The sequence below is a fragment of the Nyctibius grandis genome, chromosome 21 (genome assembly GCF_013368605.1).
Source record: "Nyctibius grandis isolate bNycGra1 chromosome 21, bNycGra1.pri, whole genome shotgun sequence".
Classification (NCBI taxonomy): Eukaryota; Metazoa; Chordata; class Aves; order Nyctibiiformes; family Nyctibiidae; genus Nyctibius; species Nyctibius grandis.
The window spans coordinates 4,569,305-4,585,213 of NC_090678.1; the positions used below are offsets into that span (position 1 = coordinate 4,569,305).

The window sequence follows — 15,909 nt, forward strand, 5'->3', positions numbered from 1 at the left end:
CGGTTCCTCCACACATTGGAGAAGAGCTGAGCCTTTTTAAAAAGCCCTGTGGATGCCTTTGGACAGGGAATTTGGATTATTTTAGCTCAGAAATCAGCAATTTTTAAAAGCTGTTGCTGAGGTCTGCTGTAATTGCTGGCATCGAGACAGAAATTGTGTGCGTGTGAGCTCAGATGGGAAGGATAAAGTAGCTATATTTGTTTCCAAAGTGATTCAACATCCAATATTGTCACAGGGTTGGTGTCTCGAAGAGAAATAAATTATGCAGAGTAAATGAAACGCACGTTAATTAGGAAAGGCACAGGCTTTCTGGGAGCCAAATCAAGTGCTACTCCTTTGGGTGGACGTATCCTGCGGGGCCTCTCTCAAGGGACATGGGAATTGAGCTCATCCAGCTCCTTTCCCACGCACCTCTTGCTGATCACTGTTTTATCTCCCTGGGACATGTCCTGCCTCTGCCTGTCACTTCTGCGTGGCTGCTAATGGGTTTATTCCCCTCTTCCCTGCGCTTCATGATCTTTCCCATAGGGTTAGCGAAAGCGATAAACCCTCCAGCCTGGCCTCACCCTGCCTTGCCCAGGGGCACCATCCCCTGACGCCACCAAAACCTTCCCTGAGAGGTTGGGAGGGAGGGAAACCCCCATCCCCTGCTCCTCTCCTCTTGCTATGGTGCAGTCTTGGACCCCCCTTTGCCCCTGCCCAATAAGTGTCAGAATTATCCTGGAAAGGAGGAGAAGAGCCTGGGAGGAAGGGGGAGGAGAAGAAATAAATGAGCAGGAGCATATAAAATAGTGCCTTTTCTCTTCCAGCTCTTTTGGGTAGAGCAGAATTACTGATATATCTGTGCAAATGCTGCTTTTGAAGAGAGACATATGGGGCAGGGCAAGGCTCGCTGTCTTTTTAAGCTTAAATCTTTGATAAGCTCTGCTCAGCACCGTTCCTCACCACTTTTTCTGCAGGCAGCTGAAGGGATCACCGGTTGCTTCCTCACAGCAGATCCCACCAGGCCCTGGGTGGCTGGAAACCCACCCCGACGAGCTTTGCACCACGTGCAACAAGACCTTGGAGGACAGGGCTACCACCTGCATAACGGAGCTATGCGAGAGGCTCATGTGCCAGCCACACTATGGCTATCCTGGCTTTATTTTTTGCCAGTAGAATGTTTTTTTGGGTTATTTTCTGCTATAATTAGATTTTTAAAAAAAATCTATTTATTACATAGTACCCTGGGAGCTGGAAGCAATGCACTTAGGTGATGATGGAGGCACTGTATGAAAATCACTCACCGCTATCGACTTAAGCCTCTGTATCTCTGGAGCTTGCTCTTGGCGGGGGGGTTTCTTGTAGCCCTGCCTGAGTCTGGCAGCAGCCAGGCAGTGCTGGTACTGCCAGGTAGAGACTTGGCAGCTTTTTTTATTTTTATTGAGAGAAAAGAGAGCCTTCACGCTGTCTCTTCCTCCAAGGCAAGCTCGGACTCTGCCATGGGTGTCACTGCAGTTTAGGTCACTGAGGTAGTATCACACCTGAGTGCACCACTCAGCTCCTGGATAAGCAGCACCCAAATGTGGACCCACAGAGGGGAAAATGAGCTTCATCCCAAGGAAAACCTTCTCTCTGGTAACTAGTAAACTCCAAAGCAGCCTCAAATATGTGCCAGCATAAGGGCAACTTATGCCGATTTGGGCTCTCCATTGCCCTACCTGCTTGCGAGGGGGAGGAAGGGCGTGTTGATGCCTGCATACCTGCGAGGGTGGCCCGGGTGGTGGGGCCGGTGTCGCGCGGCACCAGGACTTCGTGGTAGTGCTCCCCAGCCAGGGTGCTGTAGACCACCCTGTAGCTGTGCGTCTCGGCCTCACTGTTGTCCCAGGTGAGCTCGAGGCTGGCGGGTGTCCGCGAGCCCACCCGCAGGTTCTTGGGGGCATCGAGCTCTGCGCGACACAAGGGAGAGAGGCTCTGTCTCACCACCGGGCACCCCATAGCCTTGGCATGGCTAAACAGGAGGGATAGTGTGGTATCCGTGAGGTCCCACGTGTGGTCCCTCCTCCCTGGGATATGTCCCTGCAGAAGGGGCTGGGGCATCTGCTCTCACCTCCTGCTCAGCACAGACAGGGAGATGCCGCCCACGAGACCGACGCACGCGCTGGGGCATTCACAGCATCCCTCAGTAAGTAACTTTGGAGCTAATTGTATGTTATTTGAGAAAGAAAAGCGTTTTCCCCATGTATTAGAGTAAGGCCAACTGAGGCAGCATGCATAAAAGGGTGCTGTAGTGGTTACGCGTTGGCCTGAACTGCTCTTAGAAGAACCTCGAGTGTCTTTACAGGCTCATTCGCACTCAGACGTTGCCCAAAGAGTTTGTTTGTTAGTGCTGCTGAGGCTGTGCACCGAATCTGCTCTGGTTTCATAGAACCATAGACTGGTTTGGGTTGGAAGGGACCTTAAAGATCATCTAGTTCCAACCCCCCCCTGCCATGGGCAGGGACACCTTCCACCAGACCAGGTTGCTCCAAGCCCCATTCAACCTGGCCTTGAACACTGCCAGGGAGGGGGCAGCCACAGCTCCTCTGGGCAACCTGGGCCAGGGTCTCACCACCCTCACAGCAAAGAATTTCTTCCTCATATCTAATTTGCATGATAAACCTCTCCTGTGAGCGACGGGTTGGTGCTGGGCAGGGGCTGGGCAGCAGCAGACGGGGGGGGAATTACTGCACCTTGATGGATCTGGGTTTAGAGGGGGTGGATTTTTTATGTTGCCTTTTAGAAATAAAGCAAGGAAGGCCAACGCAGCAAATCAATTGCGGTGAACATCTCGTCCAAAAAATATATCTCTAGAGCTATATACACACACACAGTTCACACACCGTGGTTACGATAGTAGGAGCCTGCTATCCACCGGTAATCTACATGACAAGTAATTTATATACCATAAACCAGCACTGAAATACGCGCTCTACCTCCTCCTTTATGGCACGGTAAATTAAACCTGTTAGCTATCTGCAGGCTTAATGTTAATTAAAGTTTTACTGACCAGCCAGGATATTCAGAGAAGATATAAAATAACATAAGCACTGACTGGGCTGCTTTCAGCTGCTTGACTGCTGATTCCTCAGGCAATGCATCTGCTTTGGCTCTCGACGCTTAGTGGGAATGAGTTTTGGTGCTTTGGAGAATTGCGTGTTGATCTACGGGTGCTATTAAGGGTGTAAACTGCTGCGTTGTAAAGTTTTAGCCGTGGGCTCAAGCTAAGCTGTGGGTCTGAACAGGCATTGAGGGTGGTGGGGATGTGTGTCGCACCCAGCCAGAAGCAGGTTCAGCCTTGATGCTTCAGCAGGACGTGGCCAAGGTGGGGTTTGCTCAGGGGTTGTCATCTAAATGTGGGGTTTTTAGTTGTCTGCCTGGTTGGTTGCTGGCATCTGGGATCACCTGGGCTGCCCTGCGAGCATCCCCATGGGGCATGGTGGAGACCCATTGCACTGGAGGTTTAGGGGCTAGGCAGAAATGTAGGCACTAGTGGAGGGGGGTCAGAGGGTGGTTTGAACTGTGTGTGTGTGTTTTTGGGTGAGCTGAATCATTTGCCCTGCCTTGCTCTGCACCAGGATCGTGACGGGATGTGAGACACCTGCACTGAGGCACCTTCATTTGGACGTGCGCTTTAACCATCATGTTTTCATTGTGCTGCTTCCTCCCAGTACACTGGATTAAACCCCAGCTCACTCATGCCAGGGGCAAACCAGGTACCACTAAATCCCAGATGCAAAAAAACCTCGATTCGGCTCCATACGTGCAAAACCCCAAGCTCATTGTAGGACAACCCACTGCAGATTGCAGCAAGCCATCTACCCGTGCTTGCTGGAGGCTTCAAAATTCATGCCGGTTTTCCCAGCAAAGCCCGCTAGCTACCTGTGGTGAAGTGGGCGAGGGCCGGCCGGCTCTCGTTGACACCCCGGAGGGCGCTGACGGCGAGGCGGTAGCGGGCGCCGGGGCGCAGGGCCTGCAGGGAGTACTGGCTGAGGGGGGGCTGCAGGCGGAAGGTGGTCCTCCCGCCCTCCCCATCCGCCAGCCCGTACTTCAGCAGGATGGCGTCCACCTTGGCGCGCGGTGGCGTCCACTCCACGAAGGCCACCGTGTCGGAGACGTCCCGCACCAGGATCTGCGTTGGGCCGTCGATGACTGCAGAGCAGGGAGGGTGAAACGGGCACCTGTTATTTTGGGAGAGTTGGATGGGGAAAGGGTGGCAGCTTTGGGGACACCAAGCTTCAGGGATGCTTCAACCTGACCTTCAGAGTGGCCTGAATTAGTAGTTGGGCATGAGGTAGAGAGGTGGCATGGGCAAGAGATGTGACCCCCCCATCCCAAGGGACTCAGTGGGTTCCCAGTCCCTTATCCCAATCTCCTGGCTCTTTCCTGAACCCTCTCCGCTTCACCGATGTCTCTCCTGAGCAGTGGACACCAGAGCAGGACCCAGCAGTTCTCCCATCAATGCCCATTACAGCTATAATGCAACTCGTGCCCTTCTGTCGAGCTGGTTATTGGCCACAATTCTTCCCTGGCTTTTTCAGGTGGCACCTCCCAGGATAAAACCTCCTACGCCTAACTGTGGTCCATTTTCTTTGCTCCTAGATAACTGCTCGTACTTCGCGATGCATTGAAAAACGGGTCGTTTTCCTTTGTGCCCAGCTCTTCGAGCCCTTCAGATTGCTTTTATTGATGATCTCCATCCACTCAATTTACTCTTTTTCTGAGCCTTTCTGTCATTGGCAAAATTTATTAGCAATGATATGATGCCTTCTGAAAGGCATTGATGATGTGTGAAATAACGTGGGGCCAAGGACTGATCCAAGCATTGAGAACTGAGGAACATCTCTAGAAATGTTCCTGCTTCTGTGCCAGCTCCTGGTTTGTCATTAAGCTGAGGGATCAGCTCATAAAGCTGTTGATGTCTCCACACTGGGCTGAGAGATGAGAAAATGCAACTGCTCTGGTGAGTCTTCATAACTAGCTGGGAGTGGGGCTATGGTGGGTGCCCACCAAATCCTCTCAGGTAAAGAGGTTTGAGCTAAATTCATACTGGGGATCTACTGGGAGACTATTTCTGCTTTCTTTTGCAGAGAATTGGGCTCTTCCATCCCCCACATCCCCCAACACTCGCCCTCTGGAAATCATGGCCTCAAGCCCCGGTGATGGATGCTTTGAGTCCAGCAGGAGCTAACTGCTGCATGGATGGACAGACAGGCCAAGCCTGGCCATCGCTCCTGTGCCATGACAGCGTTGATGCATGGAGCCTCCTGGGCAGCCCCTTTCATCACTTACATGGTCACAAGGTGGGGAAAAACACCACGCTGGTCTTGTAATTCAGGCTTAACTGCATGCAAGTACATCTAATATACTGTATATATTAAAAATGCCACTATAGAATAAGGATGTGCTGAATGCTGCAACCCAGGGTGGGAAGTCCTGGAGGAGACATGTGTAGGCAGGGGTGGGAAGGGCCAGAGAGGGTTAGAGAAGACACGTGGGGGAATTGGGAGCAGTGGGGTGAGGTCTGGGGGCCAAACACCAATGGAGAAAGGAAGATGGCTGGGAAGCAGAGTGTTTAGGTAGGAGCTGGGTGTCCAGCTTGACCAGGACCATCTAAACCCTGATTCTCCAGCTGCTTCAAGTTGTCCAGTCATCTAGGTGGTGCTGGAAAGCATCAAGTGCCACTTAGGCATGGTTTCATGCTGCACAGCTTTGCTGCTCAGTCCGGGCACAAGGTGTTGAGGCAGAACAAGGATGACAGGGGCAAAGCTACGGGGGTGCCGCAGAGGAGGGCAGACAGGCCAGCATGGGAACGCCTTCATGGAACGGAGAGCTGGGAGCCCACCGCTCCATCTGCGCTCCCCTGCAAAGGTCAACCACTGAATTTGAAGTGCGAGCCTCTGTCTTTATTTTTTGCTAACTTCCTAGGGAAAGGGAGATTTGGGGTTGACCAGGAGATGTCTCTGTTAAGCCATGTCAAGCTGAGCATGGGGAGGCGAAGTGGGAGGAGAGGACTGTGCTGAGGAAGCTCAGACCTGCAGCAAACTGCTGCTGGTGGAGGGACCCTCCCTCTACTCTGTGCTGCTCTCACCATTGCCTCAAATTAGCAGCCTGGAGAGAGCATCACCTCGTTATAACCCTCCGGCACCTATTTAAATGCTGTTTCTGTTTGGAACACCTTGGATGGAGGTAGTTAGTCATCTGCCTGGCTACCAAGGCAGACTGCGTGGAGAGCCTTTTCTCCCCAGTTGAGCTCTGCCCATCGCCACGTCTCCTTCAACGAGGAGAAGACCCAGTTGAATTTCCTCTAGCCTATGGGACGGACCAGTGACGAGCCGAATAAATTAGTTAGGAGAGGATGTGTCGCTGGTCCTGGCTCCCAGCCCTGCTGCCTGATTTGCCTGAATTGGTGGGAGTAGAGGGCATTTAGTGGCACGAAAGCAGTGGGAGTTTTAATTTGTTATATATGAGTAGGCAATACATTTATAGAGATGTTTCTTGAGGGTGTCCAGCCTCCAAAATGTGAGATTAGCGGAGAAGAGGAATTTATCCAGCTATATAATAAAAGCAGACCTGAACCTTCGCTCCCAGCCCCATTAACCTGGCCATGGTTTCTGTGCTTACAGCGATTTGGGAGAGAGGGAGACAAAATACTGCATGAAGATGCTGTTGCTGCCATGCACTTGTAGCTTGGGCAGTTGGGTGGTGCTAGTTTCATCCCTGAGCGTGCAGTGCCAGGCTTCTCTCACTGATGGGACTTTATTTTGGGGACCAAGCCCTGGGCACTGCCCGAGGTTGGGCTCACTCACGGGTTGAGACGCTGTCGGAGGTGGGAGGGCTCCTGGCTTGTTCCTTCAGGGCTACCACGGTGACGGTGTACTCCTCCCCTGGCTTCAGCCCCGTCTGGTTGAAGGTGGTGACGGTGCTGGGGAGCTGGGCGATCACGCCACCCTCGTTATTCTGCCGGGGAGCAGAAATAAGCATTAAAAAAACAACAAAAAAAAGGTGTTTTGTGGGGGGACTGATGCATGGAGAGGATGTGCCCCCCACTTGCATCCTTCCACGCCCAGCCCTGCAGCCCCAAACTCCATCCTTGCCCAGGCACATCCCACTGGGAGGTGCAGAAACCCAGGGTGAAGTCACCCACCAAGCATGGAGCACCCACGATGCTGGGTTGAGAAATCCTCTCCCACCCCCTCTTTACACTCCCCCCTTCTTTATTTCACCATCTGTGTGTCTGCTGTTCTCCAGAACAGAAAAGATAACAAAACCAAAGCCGTTCAGCTGTTTTCCCTGCTATTCAGGTGCCAGGAGCCTTTAGTTGTTCATATACAGGTATGAAACTCTAAGGTCTTTATTTTGGCATCCCCTGCTTTTCAAGTATCTTCATTAAGCTCATTATACTTTGCTGTTTTTCTCTGAAAAACCGTAAGTCTTTAAGCAACTGCAAATGTCACCTTCCCTGCCAGTGTTTGGACAAAGGATCTTTTCTTACCTCTGTCTTCACTAATAACACGCTAAACAAATCTTTGCACGTAGCTCTCCATTCACATTCATCTCTTTTCTCATTAATCGGGAAATTTTCCAATTTAGCCATAAATTGCCAGCTTACCTTTCCTAATTTTCTTTTCTAAATCTGTCTTCACTTCATCTTTCCACCGCCCCATCCCCAGCGCACGCAGCAGACGGGCGATCCCCGCCTGACCCGGCTTTTGGGGGGCGAGAGCATCGCGGGGACCGTGGTAGGAGGATGGCTCTGCGGGACGGTGCGAGCATCCTCACCAAGATGCTGAGGACCAAACTGGCATCCTCTCACCCAGGTTTTGGGAAGGCAGAGTGAGCTTGATTCTGCTTGTAGAGGTTATTTGTGATGCTGCTGTTATAACTCTGTTTTTTTAGCCTCTGGGACTAGGTTTTGGGTTTATTCAGGGTGTGGCAATGGTTTAGTGTTTGCCCAAGCAAGCGTAGCTTCCAGGCAGTGGAGGAGACAGCACCCTCTGCCTTATTTTAGGAGAAAAACTGATGATGGAGACTTGAGAGAGTCCGATTTCAGAAGCTGACAGGAGGAGCACGACCATGTCTTTATAACACAGGACTGTGCCCTTGACTGATGGATGTGAGAACTTCAAAGCACGGTGAGCTACATCCCTTCCCGCCCCAAAAACCTGCGTCCAGGAACAGCCATCCTTGGCGCTTTCTCTCTTCCTTTAAATCCTGAAATATTTCCGCATGGTTTTCAGTTTTAAGCTTAAAAATGGAAAGGGGGACCAACAGTTTGTATTTATGGGATGGCTTGAGATGATGACCCTGCGGGGAGACGTTTGCTTCTATCCCAGCAATTCCTCACCCTACAATGAATATATCCCCATTTATCTGCTTCTTTTATGCTGTTAAGCTGAATTCCCGAGTATCACTGAAGTGTTTGAAAGATAGCTGGGTTTTTGCTACTAGACTGAAAGCTCTTCCCTGATGTCGCCTTATCATTTCAGCTTTTATCCTGACGGTGAATGAAAATTACCCCGGGGTTTATACCTGCAGTACCTGAACTTCAACTTCCAACACAATTTGCATGTGGAGGTACCCAAAATTGCACCCAGAACCTTCCAGCCTTTTTGGAAATGAGGGAACTAGTTATTTAAAGCAATCTGGCCCTTGCTTTGTGCTGTATAATGATACTTTACAGTTAAGAGCATTTAAAACTTCAGGGCCAAGTTCTGCAGTTCTCCGCTGCCCAGAGCTGCCTTTGACTGCGCCGAGGGTTTTGTACAAGTGAAAACGGTGTAATTGAGCCCTTAATCAGCATTTCTTTTACTGCTGGGGCTCGAATGCTCTTGTAAAGAGGCTCCATGTACAATTGAAGCTATACTTCTGGCTAAATGGTGGAGAAATTATGAATATAGATGAAATACTTCATGTACAATTTTTGGTGCCGCGCATAGAAAATACGCGATATTTAGGGCAACATCTTTCATCCTTTCATCTTTTCTGGCACAAATTCTACCTGTTCATCACTGCGATTAAAACTCAGTGGCAGGAATTAGCTGTGCATGTGACTCGGGGATGCTGAAGGTTGTTGTCGGCGGCTGCTCAGTTCAATCTGGGCTGCTTTGGGTAGCTTAGTATGCAGAGAGAAAGGGGCAAGGAGGAGGAGGAGGAGGAAGGGTCGCAGCAAAGGAGATGGAAGGGAAAAAGTGGGGGTGACAGCAAGAGGCAGCGAGGCTGGAAGGTTTATTTATTTATATGCTCGTCTCTTGATTTTATTGGGAAATTTCTTTGAGGACATGCATGTCTTGACAGCAAAGGCTATCGGGGAAACACAAGCTGGCAGATTGAGGTTGAGGTGTTTGGGGCTGTCTGATGTGAAGCACGCAAATTGCAAACAGAGGTCGGGGTTTTTTTTGGGGGGGGGGAGTAACTGGAAGCTTATTTGGGACCCGCTCGCTCAGTGTTTTTAGGGTGAGCGGGTGTACCCCACGATGCCTGGCGTGCAGCAGCGGTACCTTGGGGATGAAGCTGATCTCCCAGCCGTCGAAGGGGAAGGAGAAGGGCTCCCACTGCACCTCCGCCGTCGTCTCTGTGATAGTCTTGAACTTCAGCCCCTGCGGCGTGGCGAGATCTGGAAGGGAGCAGGGGACAGTGAGCAGATGTGTGGGTGCTGCTGCCCCCACCCCACTCCCTGTGGCTGTTTTGTTATCTGGGCAATGAAAATAGGGACCCTTTTGGTAGCTGTTAGCAGAGTCCCTTTGTCCCTGCTCTGGGCAGGTTTGGGGGAGAAGAGGGAAATGCCTGGGCTGCCGGACACCGAAGCATCCCACTTCATTACCATGCGAATGGGGTAAGTGAGGGAGCTGCAAGGGAGTGTCTGGTAGTTTATGTTCTCCTCCTGCCCTCTGTATCTTTAGTTTCTGAGGATCCTCTCTGGAGGTTGCCATTACAGCTTGATACTCCTGTTTTCCTCTGTACATCATGGTCCCGGTCAGGACTACATATCTCCTGAGGCACAGCAGTATCCCCTCTTGCTGCGATATCACCAGTGTCACGGGGAACCCATCAGGAAGGGGAAGAGAACATGTGCCTTCTACAATATACCACAACAATATCTTCTATGAAAAAAAAAAGATATTTAGGGATGTATTCTGGGGGCTTCAATCAAACACTGAAAGCTTCTTTGATTTTCAGTCATTCGGGCTTTCATCCAGACTGAGTCTTTCTGCGGAGGGTGGACACATTTCCCCCTTTCCTGTGTACCCATATGTATATAAATGGAGATAAAAATATCCCCAGTTTTTTTTTTTGAAGGCTCAGTTTTCATAGAATCACAGAATCACAGACTGGTTTGGGTTGGAAACGACCTTAAAGATCATCTAGTTCCAACCCCCCTGCCATGTGCAGGGACACCTTCCACTAGACTAGGTTGCTCCAAGCCCCATTTTCTGCTGATAGAAGGTTTTTATGGAAAATGTGAGCCAGCTTGAGCATCACCCCTGGTTATCTGTGTACCAAGTGACAAGTGCAGTAGGATACTTACTGGTCATCACCTTGGAGGTAACAGGGATGCTCAAGACTTCGCTGATGACTGCGTAGACGCTGATGTTGTAGGCAACGCCTGGCTCCAGCTCTGTGATGGTGATGCTGCTCCAGTCCCCGGGCACCCGCTGCTGGAGCTGGGTGCTCCCCGGCCCTGTCGCCTGGTATGAGACGACGTACTCGGTGGCTGCCCCGGGGCTGTCCCACGTCAGCTCGATGGAGCTGTCGCTGATCCCCGTCACTCGCAGGTTTTCGGGAGGAGCCACTGATGGGAAGGGCAGAGGTGAGGAGAGCGTCAGGGTGCGCGTGGCTTATCCTCCTGCCCGGCCGTGGGGAAGGGTGTGTGGGTCTGCTGGTGGGACACGGGAATGGGCTTTGGGCTGGGGGTTGTGTGCTATCTGTGGTTGTATTAAATGTTACAGCAAGGCAAAGGCTCAGGAGAACCTGACTGCAGCTACTGTTGCACCAGGGGTTTACCACCAACACTGGGACGAACCTCGCTGGCTTTTTGCTTGCCTTCCAAACTTTTGCCCGTGACCTCTCTGGGTACAGGGACAACAGGGAGGCAGTCACACTGCAGGGCCTGTGCAGGTCCTATGTGACATGCTCTGCCAGGTATGGGTTTCTACCAGGCTTCATGGTGCTCCGATGGGACTCTGGGCACCTCGAAACCCTTACTCATACATAAGGGTCTGTCTCTCCCTGTGCATGCCCCCCGCTACCTGCCGAGCAGTCCTGCCCTTCGTAGCCTTCCTCACAGACGCAGAGACCATCCTGGCAGACCCCGCGGCCGCTGCAGGCATTGGGGCAGTGCAGCCACCCGCAGTCCTCCCCGGCGTAGCCCTCCTGGCAGACGCATGTGCCGTTGACGCAGTGGCCCTTCCCCGAGCAGTCGCGGGGGCACCGCAGCTGGGAGCAATCCTCCCCAGCGAAACCCTCCTCGCAGACGCACTCGCCGTCCACGCAGAGCCCGCGGGAGCCGCAGCCGGCGGGGCAGCGGAGCTGGGAGCAGTCCTCCCCGCCGTAGTCGTTGTCGCAGATGCACTGGCCCTCGAGGCAGATGCCGCGGCTGGAGCAGCCCCGGGGGCAGCGGGGCTCGGAGCAGTTGCTGCCCGCCCAGCCCTCCATGCACACGCAGCTGCACGACTCCAGGCTGAAGTTCCCGTGGCCGCTGCACTGCGGGGTGTAATCGAGCTGCCCTGCAAGGATGTGGGACCGAGGGTTAGAGCCCACCGGGTGGGAGGTGGAAAAAGGGCAGCGCTGGCCCTGAGTCAACCCATCAATGGGTTGTGGGACAAGTAGGTGGTGGTCCTCCCTCTGGTTCAGCACACCCAGCTCTGGGGAGCTGGTGGCTTTAGGGCTGGCAGGGGCAGAATTGGTCATATGGGCTTGTGGTGGGTCCGCAAGAATTTGTCCTCTCAGGAGCACTGGCCTCCATGGCTATTGGTGCCATCAGCCTTGTTGGGGTGCAAGTGCTCCCTTTGGTTTCTCTTCAGCTCGGCGCTCAGCCCATGGGTACCTCCCTAGACCTCTTCCTGGGAAAAAGCCTTCCCTGGCCAAGCCCTCTGCACCAGCCATGAATTAGCAGGCTCCTGTTGTCTCCTCTCCACCCGCTGTTCCTTTTTACAGGTGAGGGATCCTGGTCTGCTCGCTGTCTCTCCTACAAGAAGCAGGTATGTACCCAAAGACATGATCTTCGTCCCCATCCTGGTGAGCCTGATTGAGACAGAGCCATTGGCTTTGGACACAGTATCATGAGTTTGGGTGTGCTGGGGTTGTGGGAAAGCAGGGAAAGCACATAGCCACTGCGGCCACCACCTCCAGTGTCCCCCCTTTACCTGTCAGCCTTGCATAGCACACCAGGGTAAGGAGGGATGCAAGGGGACAAAGGCACAAGTTACTCTGACACTGCCAACGCTCCCCTCTTTTGCCCCTCAACATGGACCCATTGCTCCAGCTAAGGGTTTACCGCAGCCAGGCTCATTTTTTCCTTGCTATTTTTTTCTGCTTTTCTTCTTCCTATGAATTAATGAAGAGCAGAAACCCTTTCCACGCTTTCTCCAACCCTTGGGAAGCTTCTGTGCCATGAAGACCACAAGACTTTGTCATGCCCCCAAGACTTTGTGATCCCCTCAACTACGTTTTCCATCCTAGCTGAGCTATCTGAGCAGCTCTTCCCGTGGTGGGTGCAGCAGACGCTCATGTAAAAGGGGTTCAGGAACATGCTGTATCAGACAGAACCTTTTGGGTTACTTTGCAGGTGGACTTGATGATCTGAAACGTCCTTTCCAACCAAAACGATTCTATGATTCTGTGATTCTATGCTTCCTATCTGAACTGCGAATACCGGCCATGGCGATTGGGTTCTCTTCAGACCCCAGCCTCTAGTGATGTTATCAACAGAGGAGAGGGGATGCCTGTAAGTGTGCTGGAAGAGAGCAGCTTTCCTTGGGGAAATGCCTCGGGCGGTGAGGTAGAAATCCCGGGCTCCTTTGTGGTGCAGTGAGTTGAAAGCAACTCGGGTAAAAATAAAATAAAGCGCTCCGGTTTTAGCTCAGTGCACATCTGCGATCAGAGCGGAGACTCCACCGAGCAATGAATGTTTAATGGGACCGTCTGCACGTGTTGCAAATAACCCAAATAGGCCCATCAGAGCTTCAAATTAATTCCTTTAAAACAGGCTTTTCACATTGCGTTTCCTACATGCTTTTAACCCTTGCTTTGCACACACTGGTGGCACGTGTGGGTGTTTTCTGTTTTGTCTTTTTTTAACGCAGCTGATGACTCTCACATCAAGGTGGGGGGATGCGAGCTGAGCCCACGGCTGGAAACACACTGACTTCCCCTGGCTCCACAGGAGGTGTCAGCCCAAGCCACCCCACTCGTCCTGGTGCCAGTTTCTCCCTCCCTGACCCCCCCACAGAATCACAGAATCGGTCAGGTTGGGGACTCCACCACCTTCCTGGGCAGCCCCTTCCAATGGCTAATGACCCTTTTGAGAAGAAATGCTTCCTAATGTCCAACCTGAACCTCCCCTGGCGCAGCTTGAGGCTGTGTCCTCTTGTCCTATCACTAGTCGCCTGGGAGAAGAGGCCGACTCCCACTCCACTACAATCTCCCTTCAGGTAGTTGTAGACTGCAATAAGGTCACCTCTGAGCCTCCTCTTTTCCAGGCTAAACAACCCCAGCTCTCTCAGCCGTTCTTCATAGGTCATACCCTCCAGACCCCTCCACACCCACACCTTTGGTCCAACTCTGTTGACGTGAGTATGGGTCACTACCATTTCATTTTAATGTATCCTCAACATAGAGGAGTTGGGTTACCTCCAGAAAAACCATACTAATAGCCACAAGACTTAAAAGCAGCGGGCACTGCTAGGGGAAAGGGGTCGCTTTTAATTTTTCTTCCTCCTTGTTGTTGGTCTTGGCCTGAAAGGCAGTTTTCCCCTCCTGGAAAGATGTCCTGCATGGCTCTCCTCGCTTGGTGGCTTTTTCCCATGAGGAGCCCTGATGTGTCAGAGCCCCGAGCAGGGCTGGGCTGCATGAGGGACAGATGCCCTTCAGGACAGACCCTCTTACTGACCTCCCTGAGATGTAAGGACAACCATCAGTGTGCTGGCTCCTGCACTATCGGAATGCAGCCTCTAGCCCAAACCTTCCCTAAGCCGTCTCCTTTCAACTGCATGCTGCTTCCCTGGCTCTGAGGAACAGCCGCAGTGAAATGAGAGGCTGCCTTTGGTGGGTGACCCTAATGAGGGTTCTCAGAGAGCTTCACAACCCATATATATTGTTATTCCGCTGAAGTACCCTGTTGATGGTTTTGTGCCTTTGTTACAGGTTTTGTTTGCGTCTTTCATGGCAACAGAACTTATTCCCTGTATTTTTTGGTGTTTTTTTTTTTTTAACTCAGCTTTTCATACGCATTCACTCCTATGGAGAAGATGAAGGGCTTTATTGCTGGCTGTCACAGTGCTGCCTTCAACCCAGGGACAGCTTCGGAGAGCAGCAGCTATGTCTCTCCTCCCCATCCCACGAGCGGTGGCAGACCTCTAACAGCATTGCACAGAGTGCAGGGTTGGGAGATCACCCTGCTCACTCCTTACCAGCGGTAATTTTATCTTTAATGGGCTTTAGCCCTGGCTGCTGTGGGGTTTCTGCAGAGAGTGGGGTGTGGAGGGTCAAGTAACCGAATCCCTCCCGAGGGTTTTCCTACCTTGGAGGACCTAAGCCAGGCTTTTCCCTAAAGCAACAGCCACACCATGGGTGAGCATAGGTTTTCCTCCGTCACCACTCTGAGTAGCATCACCAGCCCTGTATTTATTTCTCCTGCCTTTCGCTCGAGCCCTCAGTCCCCAGCAAGAGCTAACAGGACGGCATTACTACCTGTGGCTGCATTTTCTTGGCAGCAATTGGAGTTGCATTGGTCCCGGAGCATGGAGACCTCCCTCTCCAGCATCTCAATCCTGCTCAGCAGCTCCTGCAGGGACGGGAGGGAGGTGGAGCACTTGCAGGCCTGCTTGGGCAAGTTTATCCTGTGGGTGAAGGTGACCCGGTTCTCGCTGTCGGAGGTCTGCTCCGCGTACTCTGCCAGCCGGTCGTCTTCTGAACTCACCTCCTCGGCTGAAGACTTGAACATGGATGAGCAGCAGCTATCCAGGGGGATGTTGATGTTGTAGATGTGGTGAAAGACCATGGGCTGCTCTTTGATGGGTGGGCTGCAGTTGGCCAGGCCACCCTCCTCATCTACCGCCAGCCTCTCGGCCGGCTCTGTTGTCACCTCCAGTCGGCACTCGAAAGGTTTGAGGACAGCACCCAGCAGAAGTAAGTTGAAGCTGATGAGCACGTTCCTCAAGACTGGGTTTTCACTGTCAGTGCCCATTTTCTTGGGAGAGGGAGTATCCTTCTAAGCCAGCCTTGGTCAGCCAAGCACGGGGAGGACCTGGTGACACAGAAGAAAAAGAGCATGGTTGGTGTTAGCCCTGAAACTGTGCTCAGCACAGAGAGGCAAGTCCTTTTGGGCAAAGTCATCCAGAGAGATGTGGGGCCGACTCGACTCACACACAGTCCTGCTGGCTTTGGTGGAGCCAAAATCAACCCTGAGTGGAGCTGATAGCTGGTGGGGAAACACTGCCACAGCCCTTGAACAGTGACAGAGGCAGATTCTTGTTGCTATTATTTTTTTTTTTTAAAGGAAACGGTTGATCTGATACTAACAAAGCACCGAATACCAGTGTTTTCAGCAGAAACACCCTGTACGGGTGTCTGCTTTCAGTGCCACATCAGTACAGCATGTAGGGTCCAAAGGGTTAATGCATGGGTGCCGGTGACACATCCTTGCACTCTCCTTTGGTTGTCTCCCGTGCC

At 52.2% G+C, this 15,909-nt stretch overlaps 1 protein-coding gene across 2 annotated transcripts in view; it reads right to left on the reverse strand.

The window, feature by feature from the left end:
- The window catches only part of TNR (tenascin R), a 28,773-nt gene extending 13,349 nt beyond the window's left edge, over positions 1–15,424 (reverse strand). For both annotated transcript variants that reach the window (XM_068416831.1, XM_068416830.1), the window contains exons 1-7: positions 14,929–15,424; positions 11,268–11,744; positions 10,547–10,810; positions 9,519–9,634; positions 6,828–6,978; positions 3,901–4,170; positions 1,743–1,928 (exon numbers count right to left, since the gene is read on the reverse strand). In XM_068416831.1, the coding sequence (XP_068272932.1) occupies positions 1,743–1,928; positions 3,901–4,170; positions 6,828–6,978; positions 9,519–9,634; positions 10,547–10,810; positions 11,268–11,744; positions 14,929–15,424 (1,960 nt within the window). The remainder of the gene's footprint in view (positions 1–1,742; positions 1,929–3,900; positions 4,171–6,827; positions 6,979–9,518; positions 9,635–10,546; positions 10,811–11,267; positions 11,745–14,928) is intronic.
- Between the last annotated feature and the right edge of the window lie 485 nt (positions 15,425–15,909).